Source organism: Aythya marila (genome assembly GCF_965140915.1).
Source record: "Aythya marila genome assembly, chromosome: 13".
Classification (NCBI taxonomy): domain Eukaryota; kingdom Metazoa; phylum Chordata; class Aves; order Anseriformes; family Anatidae; genus Aythya; species Aythya marila.
This window is the reverse complement of record NC_139054.1, coordinates 16,757,571-16,770,779: the sequence shown is the minus strand read 5'-3', so window position 1 is coordinate 16,770,779 and position 13,209 is coordinate 16,757,571. Positions and strand designations below refer to the sequence as shown.

The window sequence follows — 13,209 nt, the reverse complement described above, 5'->3', positions numbered from 1 at the left end:
TATGCTGAAAATGAAGTGTTCTACTCTACTGATAAGAGATGTTAAATTTAACTCTGCGTTCATTTATTTCAGGTACTCTGTGTATACTTGTGACCTTAGGTGTATCTAGTGACCAAAAATGTGCATATCTGAAAGAAATTATTCTTGCAGTATGGAAAATGATTTCACAGAAAATTATAACAATATCTTATGAAACAATGACATTCCTGATTGCCTTCGCTGTACAAATTTCAGCTTCATATCAATCTCAAATTGAAGTGCTGGAGAACACTCACTTTGCAGCTCTTTTTCATTTGCTTTTGTTCTGCTTGTTTTTTTTTGCTATCGCTGAAAAATCATTTTCTAAGGTGTATCCTTTATGTCACTGCATGTTACAGCATCTTGCAAGTGTTTTTTACCGTGTTATAAAGCAATCTGTGACTTTTTTTTGTTTCGATGCAAGTTTTTCACAGCTTACGAAAAGTGTGTTTTGTGTTATAGTGTAACTTGAATTGAAAATAAAAGCACAACCCAAAACTGTAAAACAGCTAGGGTGCTCACTTTCATGAATGATTTTAGTATAAGAGAGAAAGTGGATCAGTAAGGCAGCACGGTGCAGCACTTCCTAGCAGATGACTGTTTTGCGAGGTATCCTTGACGTTTGCTTAGCAGAAAGTTGCCTCTTGTCCCAGCTTGACTGATGAGTGCTGTGTTAGCAACCAGCTAAATGAGGTGACCAGATGATTGTGGCTCTTTTTGCTTAGCAGTGGAAATATGGCACAATTTCAGCATCTTTTCAGCCTAGATAAAATCTGAATAATTCTTATGTAAACAAACACTGCAGCATTAAGATCAATATCATTAATAAAGCTGAACAGAGAAGTTAAATTTCTGGTGATTGTTCAAGAGCTATTAAAAAAAAAAAAGTCATCAGTCAAAAGCTTAGTCTCCACTACAGTGAACTCTCCAAATTAACCACTTAGTTTTTAAATAAATTCTGCAGTTAATGTTGGTCAAGTGTATATTTGTTCATATTCCACCAGCACGACTAGTAATAAAAGTGACAAGACCCAATTTTGTTTCCCAGCATGTTCATCAGCAGCTGTCACAAGGAGGTAGATTTAATTGTAAATCAGAATTTGGAACTAATACAAAATCCATGTAGCTGTCTTTTCCCAAAAGAAAGAATAGCTGGAGAACGAATACATTATTTTAATTTGAAGTCAGCAAATGCAAATGTATCTCTCAAATTAAAAAGATGAGTGAGTCAGGTTTTTTGAACAGTAGTGCTGTTTCACTGTCTGTAGGATTTGAGTTCTCCTCCCCAACTCTTCCTTCCCATTTCCACCATGATAGTCAATAAAGCAGCTTTGCCCTTCAAAACAAAGAGCACAGGTGAACTAACTGCTGGCTCAGTTTTCATGATGAACAATGATAGAAGTCACCGAGCACCCATCTAGAAGCACAATTTACATTAGCTGTTTTTAGGATTTTATTTTAAATGCATTTTCTTTATCTAGTACAAATCCCTCTTTGCGTGCTCTTTTAGCTTCTCAATGTAGCTTAAGTATATTTCTTACCAAGCAGAGGCAAATATGTGTCTGGTTTGGTACATTCATTTGACTTTTGGGGTAGCAATTTAGCACGTTGCTCCTCTTAGGGTTCTGTGTTTATTTTAAATAGCACTTCCAGTTTAGGTAGTAAACTTTTCCATGTTGATGGGCTTTAAATTTTATCCAGGTGGACACAAGGCATCTATGCTCTTGTTTACTTATGTTTTAGAAGAATACAGCTCCTTGTTTTGCAACATAACATGCAATTCAGTGCACAACATACTCAGCTTTCCATTGCTGTCCCAAGCTTCTCCTAACTAAGAATTGTTGTAATCCATACTGTGAAATTTTGCCCCATGTGTTGGCAGCATTTATATTCCTAAAGCTCTGGTGATACTGCTTCCTGACTAAACTTCCCTTCTTTTACAGGGTAAAGTTGTGGAACGTGGTAGACATGCAGAACTTCTTGCAAGTCCTAGCAATCTCTATTATGAAATGTGGCACACGCAGAGCAGCAAAGTACTGAATAGTCATAATGATCCAAACTGGGGAGAGAAAAGTAATCAGCTGTCCAAAGAGGAGGAAAGGAAGAAGCTACAAGAAGAAATTATCAATAGTGTGAAAGGCTGTGGAAACTGTTCGTGCTAAGTATGATCCTGGATTAATCTCTTATAGCAGGTTCCAATACACACAAGGTTACAGTGAAGCACAGCTCTTGTTTTGTTTTGTTATTTTTTTAAGTCAACATTCAGAAACTTCCTGGGTCTTGCAGTTTTGCAGTTCTACAGTCTCTCAGAGGGACATAATTTCAACCAAAGGGGTTTTAATTCTACATCTTTGCAAATCTCCGATATTCAGTGGCAATCTACAGGAGCTGAGTTTTTTTTCAAAAACTTTAAACTTACTTCTCAAGTAAGAGTGTACTTTATGGCAATTTTTAGGCATTGGTAAATTCTCTTGGTAGTTGCTTTGAGATGGATTATTAAATTGTAAACAGTCTTGTCCTTGATTTAGATTTTCTCATCATTATTGATTGATAAATGTCATGTTTTAATTGTAATTAGGATAATTTGAGCTCAGTTGCTAGTGAGGAAGATGCAATTTAAATTCTGGAGTGATGTTCTGGTTTAAAATTTTCTTCTATGTGAAGAAGAAGAAAAGCTTCAACAAAATATTGCAGGTTTCTAGTAGTAAGCTAAGTATTGGAATAATCCACCTCGCTCTTACAAAACACCTCTCATAACAGACTATCTGGAAATGTATTGGTATTCTTTTAAAAAGAACATACGATATTTTTAAGAGCTGGCAAAAACCTGGAATTGAAAAAATTTGGTACAACTTTACAGAAAATTTACAGAAAACATACGAAACATTGCATGCATATACTAAGAATCTGAAGCTTTTCCTTAATTTAAAAAAGTCCAAGTTCAGGATTCCTTATCTTCAACATCTGTTATAGTAGTCAAAGCAGAATGCAGTCACTTCTTTCTGTTTCAGTGATGGTCTTAGGGAGCAATTAAGATTCAATAAAAACTTCCATGAATTTCTATTATGTCATTAATGTGTGAGAAAATGACCTGGATAATATTGAAAGTGCAGCTGCAAGAATCTCCGGATTTCAATAGTCAAAATGTCTTCAGTGCCCAGAAACCTCAGTCTTTGTGATTTGCAAGACACAATGGGATTGTATTTTTTTAGGCCTTATCTCTTCAAGGAGATTTACCATATCTATTTATCACTAGTTACTCTGGTATAATTCCCCATTTTGGAATTAAAAAATAAAAATAAAAAATCTTGGATGTTGACAAGCAACTGTTTTTTTTTTTTGTTTTTTGTTTTTTGTTTTTTTTTTTCTGGGAAATTATACCAGTATAATTACACCCCTATAATTACACTAGTAAATCAGGTGCAAAATTTCTTAGATTGGGCACTAGCAAAGCACTGAATTTGGTGCTTCTGGAAACTTATTTCTAAATAGCATTTGTTCTTCTGTTATACTCTTCTCTGCAATAAAATATAGGAACAGTAAAGTAAAGGAACTAAAACCTTTATATTTTTTGCTAGTCACTCATTTTCTCTCTATGACAGGTTTTTCCCCCCACCATTGTAATTAATCCCCAGTTAAAAATTACTTGAAAATTGTATCAAATGCAAGGACTTCTATTTTCATCCTCTGAGTCCGCAAGCCTTGCTAATGTAGTGACAGTTCAGAATTCCTTTAGCTTACAATCTTCCTTTTCTTTTTACTAATTAATTCTTTTTTAGTTTCTAACAGCAGTATTGTTGATTATAAAGGTGCAGTTATCTCTGAACTGCCAGAAACAGTTAGCAAAAGGTTGATGCAAGTGTTGAGATGTCTCCCTTTCCTATATTGCAGTTAATAAAAAATAAAAATAGAATAAAAAAAACACACGCACAAAGAAGACATGTCGTCTCTCTCTGATCTCCCTCCACACCTCAAGAGCTAGTCTTTGGAATTAAATATTTTTACTGCTGCTTCATACAGTGGATAATGTAGAAAGGCTGTAAGTAGTATTTCAATTAAGAACATTATTTTTCCCCTTTGGCACAAGCTTTAGAAATGTCACAAGTCTGAAAAATAGAGGAAAAGTTTTGTTTTTTTTTTTCTTGATGAACAATTTCCCATATTGCAGGGCTTAGACATCCTACTAAATGCTAGCTTCTGCATCGACTTCAGACAATATCTTCTAAACAGTCTGAACCCAAAAGTCATTTTAATGCCACGCTTGATTGTGAAGGTAAGTTTTCAGGTTAACAAATGATTATACAAAGCTGATGTCTTTATTCACTGCGGATGGATTCTGCAAATGCCCCAAGAGTCTTGAGTATTACAGGTTTGGGTCAAAGACTGTTTTCAGATGGTAAATACGAGAAGTGGTCAAAGTTTAAACCCGTAGAAGGTTTGGTGTAGCTGTAAGGCCATTACCTGTCTCTGCCATCATTTTTGGTGCCAACCCACATGCTGAAGCTGTGAGCAAACTGGATGACTGCTATTAATCTTTCACAAAGACATTTCCTAAAAAAAAAAAAAAAAAGGAGGGTAGTCACACAGAGTATTTGTTTTAAAGAGTTAAGGTGAGGTTTTGGAGATGTCTAATAACTTGCTGTGTTGTGGAGCTTCTAGATAAACACTGGCTGCTTTGTTGCTTTATCTGAGTGAATGGTTTTTGTGCTTGTCCATCTGCTTCTTAGGCACAGGTTACAAAAATACATTTTCCCATTAAAAATTTAGCAGCAGCACACAAGAAATGGAAAACCAAAAAGGTTAATGATAGCAAAAGTTCCCCCAGTTACCTGTGTGATTTAAATGGTGAAACGCTTCCTGTAAAAGCAGAACAAGGCAATGCGTAGCTGAAGAGTTGTAAATAAGCAAATGAGGCTCCTCTGCTGTCAGCAGCCTCACACAATTCTGTTGAATGGCTGCAGTGATAAAATACTGAGCGATGTGTTTAGCTTGTGAGCAGGCATCTTGGAGAAGTAGTAGCAATGCTTGGTGATTCTTGTGTCTGCTAGAAGGTAAAACTTTTTTTGTCTCAGACTTTTTTTGTTTGTTTTGGGGTTTTTATGTACTGTGACTCCAAAAGGTCACCATTTTCAGCAGACATTTAAAACACAATGATGGGAGAGTCATGTCTTCGAGGGCTTGGTCACTGTAGTACATCAAGTCTTAAGATGGTATGTATGGCATCTCTTTATAAAGCCTTACAATTTTAGAGGAAAATGCTATATTTTGAACTCATTCTAATAACATCAGTGAATTTTAGTAATTCTGCTTCTCTGTAGTCTGGAACACCACTTATTCTAAACAACAGCTTTTCATATTCTGGAAATTTCCCTGGACTTTTAGCTGGTCAATTTTCAAAAGTCAAATCATCTAGTACCATTATAAAACCTGTTCGCGTTTTTAGAGTGGAAAAAGCCATTCACTTTTTTTTTCTGTTTTATTTATAAAGGAGATGTATTTGTGAAAAATAGACATAAAAACGTGGCCGCTTCTTGCAGTATATAGTCAACTGTAACCTTAGAGAATTTAGTTTTAATTCCTATGCAAGATCTTTTAAGCATAGGAAACAACACGTTTTGCCTATCGTAACCTCTAGGTTAGCAAACTGCTTAGTTGGTGGAGAGGTTGATGGTGTTTTGGTTGTTACAAACGGAAGTTTATAACTTGTTACTTGCAGATGACCCCTCAGTTTATTCTCAGCAGTGCTGTTATATAGATTAGTAGTTACCTAAATCTCTTAAAATTAAGGTTTTAAATTATGTGCAAACTTCTTTTCAGAATGGAAATGTAAAATATACATTGTACAGTAAGCTGATAATGTTCAAGAACAACAAGAGATAGCTTAAGATCATATTGTGTAAACAGCTTGATGGAAGACTTCTTACCCTGACTCCTCTTGTTCATCTGTGTACAGATAATTATTACTAAATAAAGGATTTATCTTTGTGAATAGATACGGGTGTCCTGTTAAAATGATTTTAATAACAGCTAAGGGAGTATGGCTTCTCCACCTAGCATGGGGAGCTCTGAATTGACTTTTCTAGCAAAAGCAATTGTTTGCAATGTTTGGGAATGACACTGAAATCCCTAACAAATTACAAGGCTGTGGGTTAGCATAAGGCAACCAAATTCCAGATGATCAATTAGAAAGGTAAGCTTGTGTAGTGCACACAGATTCTCTTCCCATCAAATTCTGTCTCTTTAAATTTCAGTGTACTGAGCTGCAAAGCCATATGAAGAGCACTCACGTTAGACGCATCCTGCTGATGAGAACGAAAATCTGTTGTTAAAAAGCTTGACTGTTTCTTACTTGAAAATGCTGTATTTTTATAAATGTGAACTGGTTTACCTCTTTAGCACCGAACCTGAGAACAATAGAAGTAGATCTGTTTGAAGAATTTGCTTGAACCTTCTCTTGATGTGACATTGGGTCTAGTTAATGACTGAAGATCATTTTGTGCAGCTGTAACACGAGTTTCTCCTTATCAAATGAGAAGGCAAGATATGGTTTTTATTTACATGTGGTTTTGATGGTTCTTATGTACTGTGCACCATGTTGATCTGAGCTGCAATAGCTGCTGGTCCTGCTGTCGTTCTGTTTCAAAGCTCCGGTCACCGAGCACTGCATGGTCTCACAAAGTGCGCTGCGTGTCTGGAATGAAGGACGTGAGATCCAGGAGCAAGCTGCTGTTTTCAAGGATGACTGGATGAACTTCCAGCTGTTGTTTCTAAAGGTTCATTTGCTTTTCTTTAAATCTTTAGTGGTACTGTGCAGGAATATTCTATAAATGCTTACTGACAAAAAAGTCATTAATTTTTGAGGAGGAAGAGCTATAATGGGAGTGTGTTTTTAATTCATGTATACATATAACTTCTATTCGTGCTAATTTGAGTTGCATGTGTGCATCAAGGAAAACAGTAATTACAAATCTAGCATTTTCCAATCTTCACATAAATTAGGAATCATTTTGAGGTTACCATGCTCATTTAACATCCCATCTGTGTTCCCACAATGGTTGCAGAAGTGACAATTTAATATTCTATCGATTATCCACTGTTTCCCAGTAAAACATTTCCTGTGATGTGTGTTTTGGTTTGTCAAGCATCTAAACACTTTTCCCTACCTTCCGTCCTGACTTCTACTGGAAATTACAGTTTCGGCCAGCACGCAGGACAGGAGATCTGATGGCAGCCGGATGCTTTTGTAACTGCATGCTGATGTGCTTGTCATATTTCTTAGAAGAAGCCAGAGCATCTTTCTGAAATAGTGATTAAAAGCTGTGTGAAGTGATTTGGCAGTACTCTGACTTATGGTTGTCTTGTTAATGAAATTGTCAGTGGTGAAATTCTGGTTATCTGAGTGTCCTGTAGACCTGAGGTTTTAGAATTTGGATGCTACATTAGTGCATAAACCAGATTTCTTCTTAAGAAAATCCTCAGATGGTTAGTGCCTGAAAAATATATATTAAATCCCTGTTATATGACTTTTGATCAATTTCCACAGATGCTGAGACTAAACTCAGGGAAAAGACTGGAGCTTTATGCAGCCTGGAAGCCCAGCAGAAACTGAGAGATCCCCCAGGGAGAGGTCTGCAGGCTAAGGTTGTTCCAGTCCCCACATCCCTCTCGTCTCCCACCAGGACACTGCCAGAGCCCATCAGTGGCGCTTTAAGTAAGAAAGTTTTCTCTAGCCGGGCCTGGTTGGCCCTGGAAAGTGCTGGCCAAATGCCTGGAAGCGTTGCTGTATGTTGCTGAGTACCTGAGGGGACGTATTGCTGCCTATCCTCCGGGGGATGCATCAGGAGGGAGCCCAAAACACTTCTGTGTGCAGTCACAGAGTGCCTGTCTGCAGGGCCATCTGCTCAGCCCCACCACAACCCTCTGTACGTGCAGTATTGCTGCTCACACTGGCAAGCCACTGGTGCAACGTGGTTTGTGTGCTTAATTCAACCTAGGACTTCTCTGAGCTGCTGTGTAAGTTCCCTACAACCTACAGCTGCGCCGGAGTCATGACCACAGGCGCTTGGTGTTTCAGCACAGGGTCTCTTTCTCAGATGAGAAGTGCTGGTTGTACTGAGCTGCACGGTAGTGGGGAAAAAAAATAATTTAAAAATCATTTTTACTTGTGTCTCAGGGCAGAATTTAAAATAGCATCCCTGATGTTAAAAGACTAATGTGACTTCTCAGCTCCCCCACATTTCATTTCCAGTTTTCAGTGCTTTGTAGCCCTTCATAAAATTGTCAAGCGTTTATATCACACCAACTTAAAATGTGTCTTGTAAAGCTATCAGACTTATCCTGGAGAGTAGGGGGGGAAGAAGAGAATTTTTTCCCTTTCATTATGGAGAGGAAGAAACAGGCTGGAACACCATATATCAACTTGTGTTACATCCTTTGAATGCGTTGTAAAGTGCTCTACAAGTGTCATCTGAGGATTTTACTGGCCTTGTGCAAGCCCCAATAAATGTTTTGAAACGTTGAGGTTGAAAAGAAAATATTTCATTAAAAAAAAAAACTCTTTTCATTATTTTTATTAATGTATGCTCGTGTTTTTACACAGGGATGTAAAATACCTGTATTTCTTCAGTGATTTGAAAAAGGTCCTGGCTTTTGAAGAAGGTTGAGCCTATTCGCCATGAAAAACAGGGAATGCTTTCTGGTTTAAAAAAAAAAAAAAAAAAAAAGCGTTTGCAGAATTTGTAAAAGGTGATGAGGGGCAAGGGGGTGTTGATGCTGTTTAACTGTTATGTGGTTCAAGTAATGTAGGATATTTGGCAGGATACAAGGGAGGGGAAGGGGCACAAAACAAAAGTGTTTTAGGCTGGAGTTGTTACTTCTACCCTGTGCAAAGTTCACATGGGTTTATTTCAAAGCTTGTATGGGGATTGGGTGGGTAATGGGTTTTGGGTGTTTGGACCAGAAAAACACACACCGGGTCAAGTCTTACGACAATCCTGCAGTCTCAGCTGGAAAGAAGTTTCAAGGAACAGCTTAATAAATAGTAGCAAGTTAAGCAAAACAACTAAAACCCAAGAAGTAATGTATTACTACGAAGTCAGGAAGCTGCTGTATAAAGTAGGTGAATGTCAGGTGAATTTGTCCAGCTGTCCCAGAGGTTGCATGGTGGATGTCACAAACATCTGTAGCATTAACAAGAGAAATACCATGGCAGAGTTTAGACTTTTAAATGGTTGAATTTGGGCTTCTGTGCATCTGTGAAGTAGAAAGTGTGTGTATATATCTGAGACTTGTTTAAGGTGGAGGCTGGGAAGAATTTTAAAAGATCAGGTGTTCCACAATATAATTTTTCAGGTTCCTGACATTTACTTTTGGAGGTGTGGAGAGCATTGGTTCACGGTCAGTGTTGTGCTGTGTGCGCACCGTAGGCGACCATCATGGAAGTTACTGAAAGTGGCACTGGCCATAGCAGTGTCCCCTAAGTTTCTAGGGCAAAAATAAATGATGACCCGAAGTTGTACAGTGTGATGACTTTTTTTTTTTTTTTATGCATCACAGTATTTGAATATAAATGGCACAGAAAGAAAAATTCAGGTGGTATTGGGGAGTGGTGGGGAGAACGACCTCTAAAATCAATCCCTTAACTGCAAGCTTCTAATGCTGGTCTTGGCCTCACCAAACAGTGGCTGCTTGCAGGAGTTTTTCTTGTAGCCTCTTCAAGCACCCAAATCAGTGCTTGATAGGACCCTGTGCTGCTGCAAAGAGCACGCCTGGCTGTTGAACTGCACGTTTGGGTGCTGTGCCTTTGTGTCTGAGTTCATTTCCCCTCAGCCTTGTGTTTTCGTGTCAGTCCCCTGGAAATCTCCAGCCCGTCGAAGCCTTCCTGCACCAAATGTACAATTCTGAAACTTCACCTGCTGAATCACAGCGTGGGCAAGAGTTACCTGTCGCTAAAGAGGAGGATTCCTGTATGTGCCAGCAGCATGCAAAGCTGCGCATTAGGATGTTTTTAAAAGCACCTGATTTTGCCTGAGCTGTGCTACCAGCAGAATCAGCAGCTGGAATTTCCAATGGGTGTTAGGTTCTCAAATCACTAAATATTTTGTAGCAAAACGTGGCTGTAGGTAAGACTTCTAAAGCTCCCCTTGTGCATCTCATGTCGTAGGTTGGCACGTGAGTTACCATAACTCGGTCAGACTTGGCTGGATGCTTCTGTGATGCAACAGCTCTCAGCCACAATCTGGAAAGTTTCTCTGCACTGCAGCCCGTAATGCTTGCCTTGAGCACAGTACGCACTGGAGTGATATGTTTAAAATATTTTATATCCTTTTGCAGATGTGTATGCAGATCACATGTAACACTCGACTCCGAATTCATACAGAAAAGGCCATCATGCCTCACCATAAAGCCCTGTGTACTAAATACAAACCCAGAGACCACAGTTAATGAAAGGAGGAACAAGAAACGACTGAAGGCAGACTGCAAAATTAAGAAGATTACCTAGTATAAATAGCATAAAAGTAATTTACAGCAAGTCAAAGGCAAATAAGGCTTGTTTGCTGTATTTCCCTTTTGTTCTCACTACTTCTCAATGGATGATCAGCTCTGGAAGCTGACAAAAAGTCTTTTACATTGATTATTTTGTGGATTTTGTGTCCTTTTAATTTAAGGTACCAAGCTTTCTCACTGTTTAGTCTACTGGAAAGCAGTCCAGTTCTTGCAAATAAGTGTCCATGTGATTCTAGTAAGTGTCTAGAAAAGCAAATCCTACAAGTGGCTGTTTTCAGTCTCAGATATCCAAGTCTTGGTGGAAATGCAAGCTCACCTCTAATAGCCATCTCTGATTTAGACCACAGCTGCTTTATTGGCCTTTGAGCTGTCCTGCGCAGATGCTGGTCTAACTAGCAAACCGTACAGACTTGCTTAGTCCTTAAATTCCACTGGATGCATCTCTTAAGTACTTTGCTCAAAGAAATGTTGAGTATTTTACTAAATCTGTCAATTTTAGCTGTTTGACAACTTTGAGTTTGGTCTGACAGCTCACATCATCAGTCAGAACATGATGAGCAGAATAAGGGGCTGCAGTGCTCGATCGTGGCTTACGGGGAATCTTGTAATAACAATCAGCTAGAGAAAGTTGGAAAGCTGTGACAATCTGTAAACTGTGCGCAGCATCTGGTGAATGCTTGTGTTTTGTCCCTGTTGGCTGTAGTGAGATGCAAGTGGCTGTGGAAGTGGGGTGGCTGTGTCCCAGAGTGGGAGCAGAAAGTGGTCTTCTTGGACCAATGTTGTCATTTGGGCGAATTTCTATGTAAACGACCACAGCCCATTCTTAATGCTTGAGACAGATTAAAAAGTAGTTACTCAACAGATTATTTCTCTCTGACTGCAGGAGATAATGATATGAAAATAGTTAGCCTGTGAACTTCGCGGAGAACACATGAGGAGAGGAACTTTGCGGAGTCCTTGCAGTTGAGTGCCTTGACACGACCAGTGCTATCTACATGGGGAGTGAAGGCAGGCTTAATGGCTTTATGGTTCAAAGCAACTTGGTGATGATTTAAAATGAAATGGGTGGTGTTAGAGATGTAAGCTCACAGGTGCATGTATGCCATCTCCATGTAGAAGGTCCTGAACTTGCAAGATGCGTAACAGTGGCCAATTAAGGAGAAGAGCTGTGACTTTCTACCAGGAAAGATTCCCTGCTAGATGAGTTTGTTATGCCCTGTGACTGAAGTGTATGCTTCCTGGCAGCGGAACAAGGCTTCCTCTATGATTTATTTTGAAGGCAACATCAACTTGTTTTAATGCACACTTGTTCTAAAGTTGTCATTACTGAACCTGTTTGAAGAGCTGTTGGAGTAGCTGCACAGAAGCTGCAGCAAACACTGATTTACCAGGTAGTGGCAATGTAGCCAACTAAATTCAGATGGTGCTCTTCTCTAAAATAGGTGCAAAAAAAGAACATGGCCTCGGAAAAAATGTGTACTCGCTGAATCATCCAACTGTTACCGCCAAAGCTTGTGAGTCAGAGATCATACAACAGAGGTGGGCAACAGCTATTGATAAAGATAGTGAATATGTGAAGGAAGCCCTTGGCGCTCTCTAAGCCTCTTGATGTTGTTTGACCAGATGTTCAGAATCCACAACAGGAAAAAAAACTGTGATCAGCCATGTTGTGGCTGACTAATACCTCTTTACCCATTGACTAGCTGTCCATAAACATAGGAAATGAACTAATTATTTTAAAACAAAATCAGCCCAAGTGACTCAAAAAAAAAAAAAAATCATTGAGCTTTCTGTTTTTTCCCCAAGAGTTTCTCCAGCAGTTTGTGGTTCTTTCCAAGGGCTCCACACCCTCTCGGCAGGTTTGGGTCAGACTGGGACAGAGCATCATTGATCCTGTGGAATGAGTCACCTTGAAGCTGCTCTCTGGGGCAGATTGGCAAGTGATCTTTGTGGATCAGCATGCAGATGGCACTCTGATGTCGTGGCCTGTTCCTAAAAGTGCCAGTTCTATAGCTCCATAAGGATTAGGTGGAACATCTTAAAATGATTCCAGAGTGCTGCCAAGGTATGAGAAGGTTTATAATCCACAAACCAGCTACTAGGACTAGTTAAGGAAAAGGTGATGTGAGCAGGGTGCTGTTACCTACACCCTGGACTTTTCATCAGCCACAGACTGCAGGTTGCATGCCCAGGGAGTGTGTACGTGAACCTTTCCAAGGTGACCAAGCACTTCTATTGGAGTAGCCTCAAGTGCAAGGCCAACATCTGCAGCTGAGCTCTGTGTGTTGCCGTGTTTTTGAAGAGGAGCAGGAACAACTGAATGTGTGTTTGCCCTATACGGCAGATGTCCAAACCTTTCTAAACGTTTAGTGTCTGTGGACCTCAAAGTCTGGGTTATCACTGTTATCACAAAAGGTTCTGCGAATAAAGGTTGGAAATTGAGACCTTGGTATAAAATCCTATAGATTAATTGCCTTGACTCCCTTTTGCCAGATGAGGTAAGGTTACTTTGCACAGGCAGTGCAATTACCTGCTGTACAAATGGGGAATGAAATTGCAACTTTGCACGTGATTTTCAGGAAGACACCCAAACTACAAGCTGTCTAGCAGAGCAGCTGCCCTCCTCCTTGGAAGAAAAGCTTGCATTGTTCTCTGGGGAAACAATAGATTTGAGGACATCCATCT

The 13,209-nt window shown here is 39.2% G+C and overlaps 1 protein-coding gene across 2 annotated transcripts in view; it reads left to right on the top strand.

Moving 5' to 3' along the window:
• Window positions 1-8,763, top strand: part of ABCB7 (ATP binding cassette subfamily B member 7) — a gene marked incomplete at its 5' end in the record, with an annotated part of 45,433 nt that extends 36,670 nt beyond the window's left edge. The window contains 2 exons of one of the 2 annotated variants that reach the window (XR_014318390.1): window positions 1,962-6,791; window positions 7,562-8,763. Coding sequence is in view for 1 of the 2 variants with exons in the window: in XM_082770597.1 (XP_082626723.1) it covers window positions 1,962-2,180 (219 nt within the window). Of the gene's footprint in view, window positions 1-1,961 lie in introns of both variants that reach the window. The other variant, XM_082770597.1, reaches the window with a different exon arrangement.
• Between the last annotated feature and the right edge of the window lie 4,446 nt (window positions 8,764-13,209).